Source organism: Pan paniscus, chromosome 2 (assembly GCF_029289425.2).
Source record: "Pan paniscus chromosome 2, NHGRI_mPanPan1-v2.0_pri, whole genome shotgun sequence".
Lineage (NCBI taxonomy): Eukaryota > Metazoa > Chordata > Mammalia > Primates > Hominidae > Pan > Pan paniscus.
Genome location: NC_085926.1, coordinates 5,186,534 through 5,201,726, shown reverse-complemented (window position 1 = coordinate 5,201,726; position 15,193 = coordinate 5,186,534). Strand labels below are relative to the sequence as shown.

Genomic DNA, 15,193 nt, shown 5'->3' with positions numbered 1-15,193 from the left:
GTGAGTCTTAGGACGTTTCCTTTAAGCAACACTTGTAGGCTGAGTCAGCCTCTGGTATCATCAACAAATTAGCTCTAAGGTCGAACATACTTGTCTGGGCACATTTTGATCAGTGATGGTAAATGACTGAAACAGAGCAGCAATAACTTCGGAAGGAGATATTGGGAAACTAAGTTGCTTTGTAATTTAAATTATACTAAATCAGTACCCCAGATTTCCTATTAGACCAAGGGCCTAGTCCTATTTCTACTACTTATTTATAAAATGAGGACGTAGAATGATCTCTCAAGCTCTTTCCGAGTTCTGGTAATTCTACTACTAGCAAGATACTAGACAATCATAATGCAAACTTGGCTAGCACATTACCCAATTCTTTTGTGTGTGTGTGTGTGTGTGTGTGTGTGTGTGTGTGTGTGTGTCTCCAGAGATGGAGTCTCACTCTGTTGCCCAGGCTGCAGTGCAGTGGCGCAATCTCAGCTCACTGCAACCTCTGCCTCCTGGGTTCAAGCATTTCTCCTGCCTCAGCCTCTTGAAGAGCTGGGACCACAGGCGCCCGCCACCATGCCCAGCTAATTTTTGTACTTTTAGTAGAGAAGGGGTTTCACCATGTTGGTCAGGCTGGTCTCAAACTCCTGACCTCAGCTGATCCTCCCACCTCAACCGCCCTAAGTGCTGGGATTACAGGCGCGAGCCACTGCGCTCGGCCCCAATTCTAACTCCTAACAGACAGCTTTAAACTCTTCTATGGCATGTTAAAAGAAACAAGAATAAATAAAAGTACAACATTTGGGCTAGACTGCAATAAGATATTTCTCATGGTAAAGACTTGCTGGACAATGAAGGAAAGCAAAGAGGTTGTAAAAATCACCTTTACTAAGAAGATTTTAAAACAACACTATGCTGGAATACAGTCCCCTGGAAACTGCTTTAATGACAAAAGGTGAAGCAGATGAAGCACACAGACATGGCACCATGTACTGAGTGCCACACTGCCTTCAAGGTGCTTCTGCATATCTGCTCAAAGGTCTCTAGTTCTCCAGAGTCAAAGAGCAAAACCACAGGATGAGGCGGTAATGCCAGCACCCACGTTGGCAGCTCAGGCATGGAGTGTCCACAAAACAGGAAGTAGCAAATGAAAGAGAAGGGTTTCTAGGGAGCCCCACATAAGGATGGGCGCTAGGGCTCCAACTTGCTCCTGGGGGAGCCGGTGGCTAGATGACATTTCAGGGTACCTGCCAACCCTTAGATCTTCTCTCTTTTACTCCTGGAATAGCAACGACTGTAATTATCAATATTAATGAGCTTCATTATGGGTTCTTTTAGGGAATAAGATAGAAACTGGTTAAAAAAAAAATAGGTTCCCTAAAATCAATCGTACATTTCTTCTCCTTTTTTTAATGGAATCACATTTCCCCTCATTTAACCTTCAACACTTTTCTTGTTCTCCCCATTAAGGTCATTAAAATAAATAACAGTTATCAAAGCTAATGATACATTTTGACTTATCAGGCTCCCTGGAATTCCCACTGCTGGAGGGAACTAGGGATAATCAACTCTAAAACATCTTAATTCATTTTTTTAAAAAAAGGTGAACACTTACTGCAAGTGTATCCAATGCATCAACAAGAGTCAATGAGTAGTTCCCTAGTACATCATTGATGTTCAGATTTGAACTGAAAAAGAAAATTAAAATTCAACAAAAAGACTTTATTTCAAAAGAGAAGACAATAAAAGTAAACACCCATCAGAAACTATAACTGCCAGCAACTCTTATTTATTCAGGAACTAATTATGGGTGAATTAATACAGCAAAGGTCTTTCTACCCCCAAAGTAACACTTTCTATGGTGTCCATAAGTAGAATCAAGTCACAGAACTGTGGAGACACACTTGTACCAGAGTGGAAAGAATGCTCACAGGAAGTCAGGAGGCATTGAGTCATCTCCTCTCTGAGATTCAGGTTTATCACCATAGACAATCTCCTTGGTCCTGTCCAACTTTAAAAAGCTCTGATTTCACAACCATTAGGAACTAAAGGAGATCCCTTGTCATACGACCCACCTGTAATACTTTAATACAGAGATTAGACACCACAGCCTATATTACACACAAAAAGAAGTAAATACATTAATTGACAGTGTCAATATTACTCATCTGCCCTATGGTTGGGGGCATAAATTAACTTCTTTACACCATTTCTTCATTAATAACTCATCCAAAGGGTCTTCATTATTTCCGTTAATTCTGAGATATCATTTAACATGAACCTAGGCAGGAATTGAGGCCTTTCTCCCTTCTTGACTGGAGCTACATAAACGTTTCTGCACATACCTCTCACCCCATAATCTACACCAATTTTCCATTCTGAAACAACCTTAAGAAACCAACTTCAGGATGACAAGGGTGAAGCTCCTCAGGCACTGTGGTATGTCTTTGTCACACTTTAAAAAAAAAGTCAACAACAAAAAAACTAATACATCTGGGAGAATAGGGATGAAGAACTAGTAAAATAAAGGACAGTTTGAGAAATTCTGGGGACTTCATTTATTTATTTGTCCCATTCCCAAAAATCCAGAAAATAAGTGCAGAAGCTTGGAAAAAATGATAGTTAAGAGAAGACATAAGACAACTGTTTAAAGATTTTATTAGCAACCAAAGCAAAAAAGCTCCAGTTTTATTTCCAGCAAGATGCATTGATATCTGCAGTGTTCCATCATATCCCAAAGCACTTCATCTGCTCCTTGGATCACCCTAATGGGTCCTTATCTCACTTTCCAGTCAGAGAAGCTTCTGGTGCACAGCACCTCTCGTGTTGTGATGGCTTGCTGTGGTCTCTGAAAGGCCTGTGCCTCAGCTGGGGGAAATGGGGCTTATGTGAAAGAGGCATAACAGCTCCAAGGTCTCATTTTATTTGAACCCTCCAGTTGCCTTGTTTTATGCTGTTACACCATCTAATCTAAAGCAAAGAATTTATAGTAAAATTTTAGGCTTGGCGCGGTGGCTCACGCCTGTAATCCCAGCACTTTGGGAGGCCGAGGTGGGTGGATCATCCAAGGTCAGGAGTTCAAGACCAGCCTGGCCAACATGGCAAGACCCTGTCTCTACTAAAAATACAAAAATTAGCTGGGTGTGGTGGCAGGCGCCTGTAATCCCAGCTACTAGGGAGGCTGAGGCAGAAGAATTACTTGAACTCAGGAGGCGGAGGTTGCGGTGAGCCGAGATCATGCCATTGCACTCCAGCCTGGGCAACAGAGCGAAACTCCGTCTCAAAAAAAAAAAAAAATTTTAGATACTGTTTTTTTGAAACGAGATATATATGGGGGCTATAGTCTAGGAACTAGGGCTAGCTCATTTCCTATAAGCTGGGAAGTCAGAAAACTGCTTGGCTGGAAAATTGTACCTGTTTTTTCTATTTGTTGATTTTCTGGAAATAAACTTATACAATAGCAAAAGGTCCCCTCAAAGCAAGAGCTATGGATTCAAATATGCCTCTCAAGCGCAAGTGACAGCCAAAAAAGGTACAAAAAGTGCAAGGGTTGCAGGAGGGGCTCAAAGGAGACAGGGAGATCCTTACGCCCAATTCTGCCAACTCAAGAATGTTCTGCTCTGTGTAAATATTTCACTCTGTTGCTCTGCCGCTTAGAAACAGAGTGGGCTTCAACAGCCCACCTCATCAGAAAACAGCTCCCTCATCATGTAGCATCCAAGCTAGATGGTAATCAGGAGAACCACATGTAACTCCCCTCTCCTGAGTCACACCCAGATCTGCGGCATGTGTCATTCTATCCACCTGCACAGGCCCATGGAAGGAAGGTACTCACTGTGAGCACTGAACTCCTTTCCATGTTTTATTGTGCTTTGCCTTGTAATCTATAACTAAAATAGACCCAGTTTTAAAATATTTTTTACAATGCCCAGTCACTAAAAATTAATGAGCTGCCACAGTAAAAAAAAAAAAAAAAAAAAATTACTTGCAGTAACTGTGGGGTTTCTTCTCTCCACTCTAGTCAGACAAATCCTCTCCAAGATCTGGGGTATTTACTCATTAGAACACTTTTAATTCTTTCTTACCAAATAATTGCTACATCCTCTTTCAAAAGGTGCCAAAATAAGGGGGAAGTGGGAGTGAGGATGAAGGAAAAAAAAAAAAAACACCATAAAACTCTCCTGGCCTAACAGCATGAAATTATTATGACTCCATTTATGCCAGCCCACCATGCAGCTCAGACTCTGGATTTGTTCTTTGTAGATATTCTTGTCAATCTCCAGCCTAACCTGATACCTTTAAGTTCATCCAGCAAGAACTCAATACCTTTCCCTGTAACCAGCTGGCTGAACCGCACAACTAAATGCTCCACTTACTTCACCAGGTACAAATGTTCATGGCATTCACCCCACTGTAAATTTTTAAAGTTCACCTCAAAACAGAAAAGATGGAGAAAACCATGGCCTTTGATAGAAAATTTTTGACTATGTAGCTAACAAAATCAAACATATGTGTTTTTAAATTTAAATTCCCATGTATACTTAACCTGTAACAGCTGTTCAGAAATCTACCTGGTGTGGTGTAGGCACAGAGATAACATAAGAAACAGTCCCTGCGTTCAAGGGATTGATAATCTGGAGAGACAAGACAAAGGGAAATGCAGGTGAATACACAACAGTACTCAATCCTCAAATAAGGTTAAAATGTAGAATCGCAGCTCAAAGGAAAGGAATCAAAAGAAGAACTGAGCAAATAAAGGAAAATCATCTTCAAACAGTTAGATGGCGTCACGGAAACAAGACGAGCCTGACTCTGAAAGAGGGCAGGACTTTCCAAAGAAAGAGGAATGCAGAGGAGGCCATCTTGAGCTAGTAGTACCTAAGCATTTGAGGGGCCAATATTTGTTTGGCTTAATTTGAGATTTGCTTTGTTGTTTTAATAGCAATACAGTTGAGAAGAAATTGAGAATGGTCACATGCCCAAAAGCCAGAACTACAGTTAACCAGTCACAGGATTACAAAAATATAATATCCACATTTACTCAAAGAAACTTTAAATTTGGATCCTCCAACCCAAATTGAGGATGTGAGAACTGACTTTGCATAGTTATCTTAGACAGATCTGCTCTTTTTAGAGTGTTCAGGTTTTATTCACTTCATGTTAACTCCTTACCTGATACCTCCCCAAGAACAAGTCACATGTACTTGAGGCAAGATAAGTTTGGAGCATATATGACTACAGAGAAACGGTAAGAGTGTTTAGCACCGAAATTTTCTATGTGTACTTTTTATATAATACTCTAATGGCAAATTCACTCTTGTTAAATGAGTCATTAGAATACATTTGATTTTTTAAAATCTGAAAGATTTTTAGCTGGGCTTGGTGGCTCACACCTATAATCTCAGCACTTTGGGAGGCCAAGGCGGGAAGACTGCTTGAGGCCAGGGGTTTGAGACCATCCTGGGCAACAAAGTGAGACCCCACTTCTACAGAAAAATTAAAAAAAAAAAAATCAGCCGAGCATGGTGGGGCACACCTCTAGTCCCAGCTATTCGGGAGGCTGAGGCAGGAGGACTGCTTGAGCCCAGGAGTTCAAGGCTGCAGTGAGCAATGATTATGCCACTGCACTCCAGCCTGGGTGACAGAACAATACCCTGTCAATTAAACAAACAAAAAATATGAAAAATTTTTATTACAGATTATTTAGTTTGGGGATGTGAAGTACCCTCCTGTTTCAAAGTCAGCATGACAATACTCTGGTTTTATACTTTCCTCAAGGCCTAGTATTCGATAGCATAACAGGAGGACTACAGTCAATAATAATTTAACTGTACATTTTAAAATAACTAAAAGTATAATTGGATTGTTTGTAACACAAAAGAAAAATGCTTGAGGGGTTGGATACCCAATTTTCCATGATGTGATTATTACAAATTGCATGCCTGTGCCAAAATATCTCATGTACCCTATAAATATATACACCTACTGTGTATCCTCAAAAATTAAAAATAAATTTTTAAAAAAATATTAAAAAAAAAAGCAAAGCCTGAGAGGAGTTAAAGGAAGGAGAGTACAAAAAATTAAGTTTTCCACTCTTTGTAAGTGGCAAGTGTGAGGCGTCTATGCAAGGCTTCTTTGGCCTCCTCAAAGACAACAAAGGTTTACCAACCAACGGGCCTACCCAGCTCAGGGCACAACCCTTCCCTAATGCCATCCCCACCTCCTCAATACTTCTAACACCCTCTTTCCAATAACACATCTGTCTCAAAGCAACCTGACCTTAACTTACGCATAACCAAACCAATGCATAACCAAACCAAAACACTCATCGGCAGCCTTCATCCTGAAATAAAGGCCAACAGCACACATGATACCACAAAGACCAGCAAGTTAAATCAACCACCACCTCACTTTGCTGGGAAGGGATTCTTAAGGTTCTCCAGAAGCGCTTTTAAGGTTCATTAAGAAAAACATTAAAATGTCATCAACTCACTCTCCAAACCATCATATTCTCAAATGAAAGTGTTATCACAATTCCCCGTTAAACTGTTTTCAACTTCAGTCCACCTGATAAAAGGTAATCTGAGGAACAGTCTGTGAGCAGGAATAAAGGCACTTATTGGAAGTGCTCTCTCCCTTCTTGTAATACCAAGAGCACTAGTGGAAAAGCACAAATTAAGATCCAAAATATGTACACATACTATGATTGCAACTATGTAAAACATGCATAGACATATGGGCAGGAACTAGTGGCAAAGATAAATTTAAAATAGCTGGTGGGATTTTATGATATTTTTCAAACTTTAATGATGTTGATTTAAAAAGAAAAAACATCAAAGCATGATGTAGGCGGACAACAAAAAAAAGACCACAATTAAATGAAGTTTATTACCCCCCCCCAAAAAAAACTAAGTAAGAAAATACATTTATAGGTATAAAGTCCCCTCTAGTTAAGTGAGCCAAATAATTCATTCATTTCTTAAAATCTGGAAAGACCATGGCCGGGAGCGGTGGCTCACGCCTGTAATCCCAGCACTTTGGGAGGCCCAGGCGGGTGGATCACGAGGTCAGGAGACGAGACCATCCTGGCTAATACGGTGAAACCCCGTCTCTACTAAAAATACAAAAAATTACCGGGCGTGGTGGCACGAGTCTGTAGTCCCAGCTACTCGGGAGGCTGAGGTAGGAGAATCACTTTAACCCCGGAGGCGGAGGTTGCAGTGAGCGGAGATCGCGCCACTGCACTCCAGCCTGGGCGACAAAGCGAGACTCCGTCTCAAAAAACAAACAAAAAATCTGGAAAGGCCAAATACTTTTTTTTCAAAATTTAATATTTTTTCTCAAAAAAATTGAGATAGAAAATACACTTATACGTATAAACGCTATGGTTAAGCAAGAAAAACTCATCGGTTTCCTAGAATTTTGAAAAGGCTCAGTCCTTTGAATTTAGCTTGGGATGTCCCCTTGCTTCGGTAGAAATCATGCTCTCAAACTGCAATTTAAAACATAAATGTGTAAATAACCACACCATTTTAAAAACCCAAGTCCGTTTAGTCTATAGGCTTCCTTATCAGAACCTAAGGACTGGACTCCACTGCTTTCCTCCAGGTGAAGGAAAATGCTTGCCCCAGACGGTGCCAAGACACTGAGCAAACCAACTCCTCCACTCCCATCCAGGGGAGGGGAGTCAACTATTTGGACTAACAGGGTCTATGGCAATGCACATTCCTTCCCTACAGGTAAGAGGTCCTTAGCTGGGTGTACTGCCCTCTTGGACTTTGATGTCAACAGTGGTGACCCTTGGAGCTCAGCCTTTGCAAACAAGGCTGGTGAACAGGGAGGACTGCCTGACCTTCCCGGACAACCACGCCACCAGAGTGGGGGGATTTATAGAACACATCGTACAGGGCGATGACGTTGACAGTCAATCTGGCAACCAGTGAATTTCACCTCAAGTATCTGGACCCCAAAAGTGGGCCACATAGCTTCCCTCCCCACCACCTAACTATCCTCAGCCTAAGCAGCAGCCCCTGTGAAGGAGAGGCTGTAACCCCGTTCTGCCTCAAACTCAATGGACGGCTTTGGAGAAGTCAACTCTAGGCTTTTTACATAGAAAAGACGTGGGTGTGGCAATCTGATGGAGGTGGGGGTGCGAGGTAAAGGCTTGTTCTGAGGCTGCGTTTACACGGGGAGCACGGAGATTTCATGTAGAGTTTATGCTCATCCGGAGGAGGGGCTCGGATGGAAGTGGAAAGCCCTCCAAGCCAGCCCTTGGCACTGCCACTGTCCCTTCTGGTCCTGGACCTCAGTATCCTCGTGTGTAAGACACTGAGCTGGACAGCAGTTCTGAAGTTTGGAGATTCCGGGAGAATCAGGAGAGGAAGGCCACCGGCCCACCCCGCACCCTCAAGCTCGGGGGTCTTCACAGGGACTCAGACGGGACAGGGCGCGGGAGCGCTGCCCGGGACCCTAACGGCCCTGGCGCCCTCGGGGAGCCCCGGAGGACAGAGGGCTGCACCCCGGCGCGGAGGGCGGAAGGAAGCGCGTGGGCGCGCGGCCCCGGGCGGCGGGGGCTACTCACGGGTCCCCGCGGTCGGGCCCACGGCCGCGGCAGTGGATGGGGTTGAGCTCGTCCTGGGGGAAGGCGTGAGCCATGTAGTTGTCGTAGCCAAAGACGAACATGCCCCGTGCCAGGTCGCGCATCTGGGCACGCAGCTGCGGAGGGAAGGCGCCGCTGTAGCGCTTCTCGTACTCGTCCGGGCCGCGGCCCCGGCCGCCCAGCACGTAGCCCCAGTGGGCTGGGCCGCACACCCCCGGCCCAGGACGCCGCGGAGCCTTGCGCGGGCTCTGCGCTGCCCCGGTCCCCGGCGGCTGCAGCCACGACGGCCCGGATAGCCCCCCAGGCCGGCCCACGGGCCCCGAGGTGGGCGACGCGGGGCCGTCGGGGCTCCTCAGACGCTGGAAGCCGAAGCTGAGCGGAAAGCGCTGGTAGAAGCCCATGCTGGGCCCCAGCCCGAAGACGAGCCACAATACTCCATGGAGGCCAAGCCGGAGGAGCACCAGCCCCAGGACGAGCGCTCGCCATTGCATGGTCGCGCGGGCGCCGCGGGCATTATTTTAAAGCGCGGGGGCCTCCCCGCCGACCACCGCACCCCGCGCTCGCCCCGTAGCCCGGCTCACTTCCCCTTTAAGGAACTCCCCCGTGACGCACCAGGAACTAGTCCATCGTCCCCAACCCCCAGGCTCTCCGGCGGCCCGGCCTGGCCCCACGGTCGCCCGCCCAGTGGCCCGGGATTGGCCCGGCCTGGGCCCGGCCTCGCGGGGCGCGGCCCAGGACTCCCTCCCACCCAGTAGGCCGCCAGGACGTCCGCGACGCCCCGAGGCCCCGCCCCTCACCCGGGCCCCGCCCCAACTCCCAAGCCCCGCCCCCTGGGCGGTCCGTAGCCCGATGGGCTGGCGTGGCGAGCAGGAGCCGCGCCGGCCCGCGAGGGAACTTCCAGCCAATGGGAGAGCGGCACGGCAGCGCCCGCCGGACGCTGGACACAGACGTGACCCCAGACCGCCTGGCCTTGGGTAGATCGGGTCTCTGGGCAGAGCGTGTGTCCGGCAGAGCTAGGACCGGAAAAAGCCACTCTAGGTCTAGGTTAGGAGTGATGACAGTTAAAAGATATATAAGGAAAAGAAGGAAAGGATCGTTTCTGTATAAAAGGAGCTATTTTTGCATATCGAGCGCATAAGTTTTATAACTTAGGTGTCTGTTTATGGAGAGGGTGGGATACTACCTTTTAGCTCAAGGAGTGCACAAAACGGTATCATGAATTCTGCTCTTTTGATTCAAACACCCAACTTTGAAGAATCGCTCATGGTGCTTGTAAAACACATATCCCCAGATCCCTCCCTAGACCTATCGAACAACTCCAACGGTCTCGGGAATGTGCGTGTAAGTACTCTTGGACAGTTCTTAGAAACTGGAAGTTTCAGGAAATACTAAGTTATGTTATACTGCTTTTGTCTCGGAAATAGGATTTTTTTTAAAAGGGGGGGCGGGTTGGGGGTGGGAATGAAGGCTCCCACCACCACCAAATTATTTACCAGATATATCTAAACATGTCTTCTCCTGTCCCTCCCATCCTACCATCTCTCCTGTGCACCCGCAATTAGTGACCTAACCTTTGAGGTGTGGGGTAGATTCCCAGTTAAATAACTTTACCCCTCTGTATCTACTTCCTATAATAATTAAGAAGGTTGCAAATGTTAGCTCTAAAGGGCTATGGGTTTCACATAAAGATTCAATGGTTTAGGCGCTTATTTATTTTGCTTGCTGCATTTGGAGTTGGCTGTAAGTTTTGCCCTCCCTAAGTTTAGACCCTATGCCTGTTTCATCAGGGTTTCTGAAAAGCTTGGGAAGCAAGACCTGACTAGACCCCCAAATCTGATAATGGCTGAATGGCCGACCAATGGAGTGCATAAGAAGGTAAGTTGTCATGTGGCACTCTCATCACATTTTCAGGGTAGAGGACTTTCTGAAATACAGAGGAGGTGTAAGGAGAACTAAGAAAACACTTGATTACAGCACATGGTAGCTGGCACATAGGAAGGTCCTTACTGTTGGCTGAGCCTTGTTCTTTCCCAACATTGAGACATCGAGAGCAGCCCAAGCAGCAAAAAGATTACGAAGACAGCTTGAGCCAGGGTCTTTAGACTACACAGCTTCTGCTTTTTCCGCTCTGTGAAGGATGCCTGGGGACTGTGCTGGCAGCCCAGCTCCAGCCCTTGATCCTGAACTTCTGCCTTCCTGGAACTTGCAAACTGAATGTGAATATTCAGTTGCATGTTGCATGTTTCCTTCCGGGGCTACTTTGTTGCAAATTTTAACTTAAATTTGACCTGGTTAACTGCAGGCCACATTGAGGACAGCTCCTGTCTTGATGTTAGAGAAAAACTCTTATAAAAATAAATATTTTAATAACCAGAGAAAACCATCCAACTCCTGAAAGATGCTTTTCATAGTAAAACTGATGGTTTTCAAAACACTTTGACATGTATACTTATTTAATCTTCATAGAAAACTGTAAAGCTTATTCCACAAGCCATAATGGAAGAAATCAGGTTGGGGGCTCAATTCTCAGAGCCTGTTGGCTCTAGGCAGAAAGGGAGTTACTACACTTTAGGGCAATTTGCACTTCAAATAGCTGGCCCTTGAGCAGACAGGTCCCTCTGCTCTTTCCAAGCCACCCAAAAGCAATAGTTTTGACATTAGTGCCCTGCAAGGCATAGCCTAGGCATTAGGGTCTAGGTTCAGAAAGTGTTTCCTTCTGGAATGAAACTGAAATGAAAGAAATGGGTTATTTTGTGCTAGTCCTTTCGATTAGGACTCTCCTTAAGCTAAATGTAACTGATAAGATTGGGACAACACCCATACCCAATCAGAAAACTCCAGTCTTGAAAATCAACTCTTTAAGATAAACAGTTTGATTTGTGACAGGTTTTCCGGTAATCTCACAAGCGCATCAGGGACTGATAAAAAAGGAAAGGAGGCACTTTTTCAATGTAAAAATGGCTTTACTCTGGGGAATGCAAAGAGATGACAACTAAGAACTCACATTCAGAAGTCAGGTGTTCAAATCGTAGCTCTGCCCTAAGAGTGACCTTGGGAAGTTACTTTTCTGGACTTGTTTCCTCATCCATAAAATGGGTGAGTGATGAGGACAATGTTTATCACAGTTGTGATTACATCATATATATATATATAAAGTACTTACAACCGTGCTACATAGTGAGACCTATTAATACTTTTCAACTCTGAAACTTTTAAAACTAGCACCCGGCTGGGCGTGGTGGCTCACACCTGTAATCCCAGAACTTTGGGAGGCCAAGGCAGGCAGATCACTTAAGGTCCGGAGTTCAAGACCAACCTGGTCAAAATGATGAAACCCCATCTCTACTAAAAATACAACTACCCGGGTGTGGTGGTGGGCGCCTGTAATCCAAGATGCTCAGGAGGCTGAGGCACGAGAATCACTTGAATCCAGGATGCAGAGGTTGCAGTGAGCTGAGATAGCGCCACCACACTCCATTCTGGGCAAGAGAGTGAGACTGCGTCTCAAAAAAAAAAAGTATTTCAAAAGCAGAGGTTTTGCAAAGCTGAAGGCCTAAAAAAAAGCATATAATTACAGTTCAAACTTATTTGATGGGCACAAATCCAAGTTTGTCAACATGCTCTGTTAGCAAGATACAGGATACTCGAAAGGCTGAGGCAGGAAGATCCCCTGAGCCAGTAGTTTGAAGCTGCGTTTCCTATGATCATGGCTGTAAATAGCCAATGCAATTACCTGGGTAACAGTGAGACTTCATCTCTTTTTTAAAAAGGCATAGGGGACTGGGACTGGTAAAAACAAAAACTAGTACTTCCCGTGTGAAGGGTCATTTGGCAATTCCTAGTGTCAGAAAAAAATTACAACAAATTTACTTACAGATCTAACTGGCGTTTATTTATAACTTATGAATGGGGCAGCCTCCATTCTACAAAACAGAATGAAAGCTCCCAATGAGAAACAGCAGAATAGTGGGTTTTGTAAGATGAGAGCAAGGAAACAAAACAATGAAAAATAACTGATTGGTTAACATCGGGTTACTTTTTTTTTAAGGGTTAAAGAAGAAGGGACTTCCTTATTATTCTGATTCAGACAGACTGGGATTTTCTGTTTTCAGGAAAAACTGGTCTGTAAAGTTTCCATGTAACTGTGTGGCATTTAATATATGTAACTACTTTGGTCTGCTAGGACCTAGTGCAGAAACTCAGTCCACAAAAAATGACCCCCCATAATTTTGGTTTAACATTAGCACAAGTCGCCAGGTGCGGTGGCTCACGCCGGTAATCCCAGCACTTTGGGAGGCTGAGGCGGGTGGATCACTTGAGGTCAGAGTTCAAGACTAGCCTGGCCAACATGGTGAAACCCCATCTGTACTAAAACTACAAAAATCAGCTTGGCATAGTGGCACATGCCTGTAGTCCCAGCTACTTGGGAGGCTGAGGTAGGAGAATTGCTTGAACCCAGGAGGCGGAGGTTGCAGTGAGTCGAGATTGCGCCACTGAACTCCAGCCTGATGACAGAGCAAGACTATCTCAAAAAGGAAGAAAAGATAGTGAGATTCCCTTCTAGCAGTTCTAACACCAAACCACTGAAACAAATATATGAACTATACATCAAAAATATTCATCATGCACATGCCCATACCATGCTCTAGCCTTTAGGTTACTGATGCTTCCAGAGAATATAGGAATTCTATAAATCCTTAACCCTTCTTTGAATGAGGGCTAGGGCTTATAAATTAGCTAATAGTATGACAAATAAGAGCAATTTGAATTTTTCTTACAGAATAAAATATACAAATGGAAGAGTTATCTAATTCACGTATTGGGTAGTAGATAGAAATGGTGAATTCTCTTAAGCCACAGAAACAAGCTAGCACATTGTGTGATACACATTGTACAACACTGAGGGTAGGTCACAATTGTAGATAAGAATTGGTTAAGGGAGATGCTATAATTAGCAAGTGGACACAATGGTTTTGTTGGTCCTCCAGCCCCTTTACTTTTAAGAGTGGTATTTTCTAACCATTCCAGGTTTCTCCAAAGCTCTGGATAAATTCTAGCAGAACCTAGCTGGCCGGGCATGGTGGCTCATACCTGTAATCCCAGCACTCTGGGAAGCTGAGGTGGGCGGATCACAAGGTCAGGAGATCGAGACCATGGTGAAACCCCGTCCCTACTAAAAATATTAAAAAATTAGCCAGGCGTGGCGGCGGGCGCCTACAGTCCCAGCTACTCGGGAGGCTGAGGCAGGAGAATGGCGTGAACCCGAGAGGCGGAGGTTGCAGTGAGCTGAGATGGCGCCACTGCACTCCAGCCTGGGCAACAGAGTGAGACTCCATCTCAAAACAAACAAACAAAAAAACCCCCAAAAACCCAGCAACACAGCAGTTATAAAGGATTAAACCTTAGCTCTAAACCACCTACCCTCAAATTGGTAGTAGGTATATACACTTTTCCAGAGTGCATACCAAACATTTTCTGCAGTCTGGGGAAAATGTTCTAAAATTTGTAAATGCCTTTCAAAATATAAGCCGGTATATTTACAGAATTTCCTTCAAACAAAATAAATTTACTGTATCATTCTGTAAAATGTCTGCAATCTCCAGCTTTTGTGCTAAAATTTAAAGTTGTAACATGTAAATATTTCTGTATTTTTGAATTACCTTCTATTGAAGGAACATGTAATATTAACATATTCACTAGGACAAATCGGTGTTTTTGTATCTCTTTTTAAACACCAAGCAAATTTCTAGGCTGCTAGAATCAGCCTGTCAGTGGCAGAAGTTATGGTTAGAAATCCTCTCTCCTGTTCATTTTATAGATGGGAAAACTTAAGGAGCCATGAGGGGGTTCTGCAACTCACCAGTCACACAGTCAGTTAATGGCCAAGGAAAGAACCCATTCTCCCAAATGCCAACCCAGTACTCTCCACAGAATTAAGCTATATTAGCATCGTAAGCTAACAACTCTTTTCCTACATCCCTACTGTAAGCCCCAGTAAAATGAAGCTAAAGTATCTTTTCCCCCTCCTGATTATTGGGAAATCTGCATTACCTAAATGCCAGATGCCTTGGGATTTCAAAATAGAATTATCTTACTGAAGAGAGGGCTGGTTAATAGAATGGAATAATAAATGACTACTGCTGTGGCTTTGATTTTTAAGAGAGTCCTATTGCAGTCTGTCTACCATGACAATGACCTGCTTTGGTTTCCCTAAGAACACCCAAGAGGAGCAATGACAAAAGTACACATTTTTATTAATAGCTGAATTTTAAACAGCCAGTGTGTGGAGGTTATTTACTAACCAACAGGAAACACCTGCAGCAGGCTGCATACTTATAGAGCAGCAAACTTAAGGGAAGTCTGTAAGGCTTTACTGTCTTCCTTTTCAAGTCTCTTCACTGCTATGCACAGTTGAGGGCATAACCTTAAAAGTTGGTAACATAACAAAAACATTTTAAACATCAAACATCGTGCTTTCCCCACTGTGGCACATTTTTAGAGTAAAGCATTTGGCCAACTGGATGTTACAGCATGATGCCCACTACATTATGTTTAAGCTTCCATTCCAGTTCTGAAGCCACCAGACCCTTAGAGCAGCTGGAATTACCA

At 44.3% G+C, this 15,193-nt stretch overlaps 1 protein-coding gene and 1 long non-coding RNA gene across 3 annotated transcripts in view; one reads left to right on the top strand and one right to left on the bottom strand.

Annotated features, from left to right (window-relative positions):
* The window catches only part of EDEM1 (ER degradation enhancing alpha-mannosidase like protein 1), a 32,380-nt gene extending 23,058 nt beyond the window's left edge, over nt 1-9,322 (bottom strand). The window contains exons 1-3 of one of the 2 annotated variants that reach the window (XM_034955685.3): nt 9,197-9,322; nt 8,567-8,700; nt 1,601-1,673 (exon numbers count right to left, since the gene is read on the bottom strand). In XM_034955685.3, the coding sequence (XP_034811576.2) occupies nt 1,601-1,673; nt 8,567-8,688 (195 nt within the window). In that variant the 5' untranslated portion in view covers nt 8,689-8,700; nt 9,197-9,322. Of the gene's footprint in view, nt 1-1,600; nt 1,674-8,566 lie in introns of both variants that reach the window. The other variant, XM_014344136.5, reaches the window with a different exon arrangement.
* A 66-nt stretch (nt 9,323-9,388) lies between these two features.
* LOC112439277 (uncharacterized) overlaps nt 9,389-15,193 on the top strand; it is a 31,593-nt gene continuing 25,788 nt past the window's right edge. The window contains exons 1-2 of the long non-coding RNA XR_004670430.3: nt 9,389-9,925; nt 10,372-10,459. This is a non-coding gene — a long non-coding RNA (uncharacterized LOC112439277). The remainder of the gene's footprint in view (nt 9,926-10,371; nt 10,460-15,193) is intronic.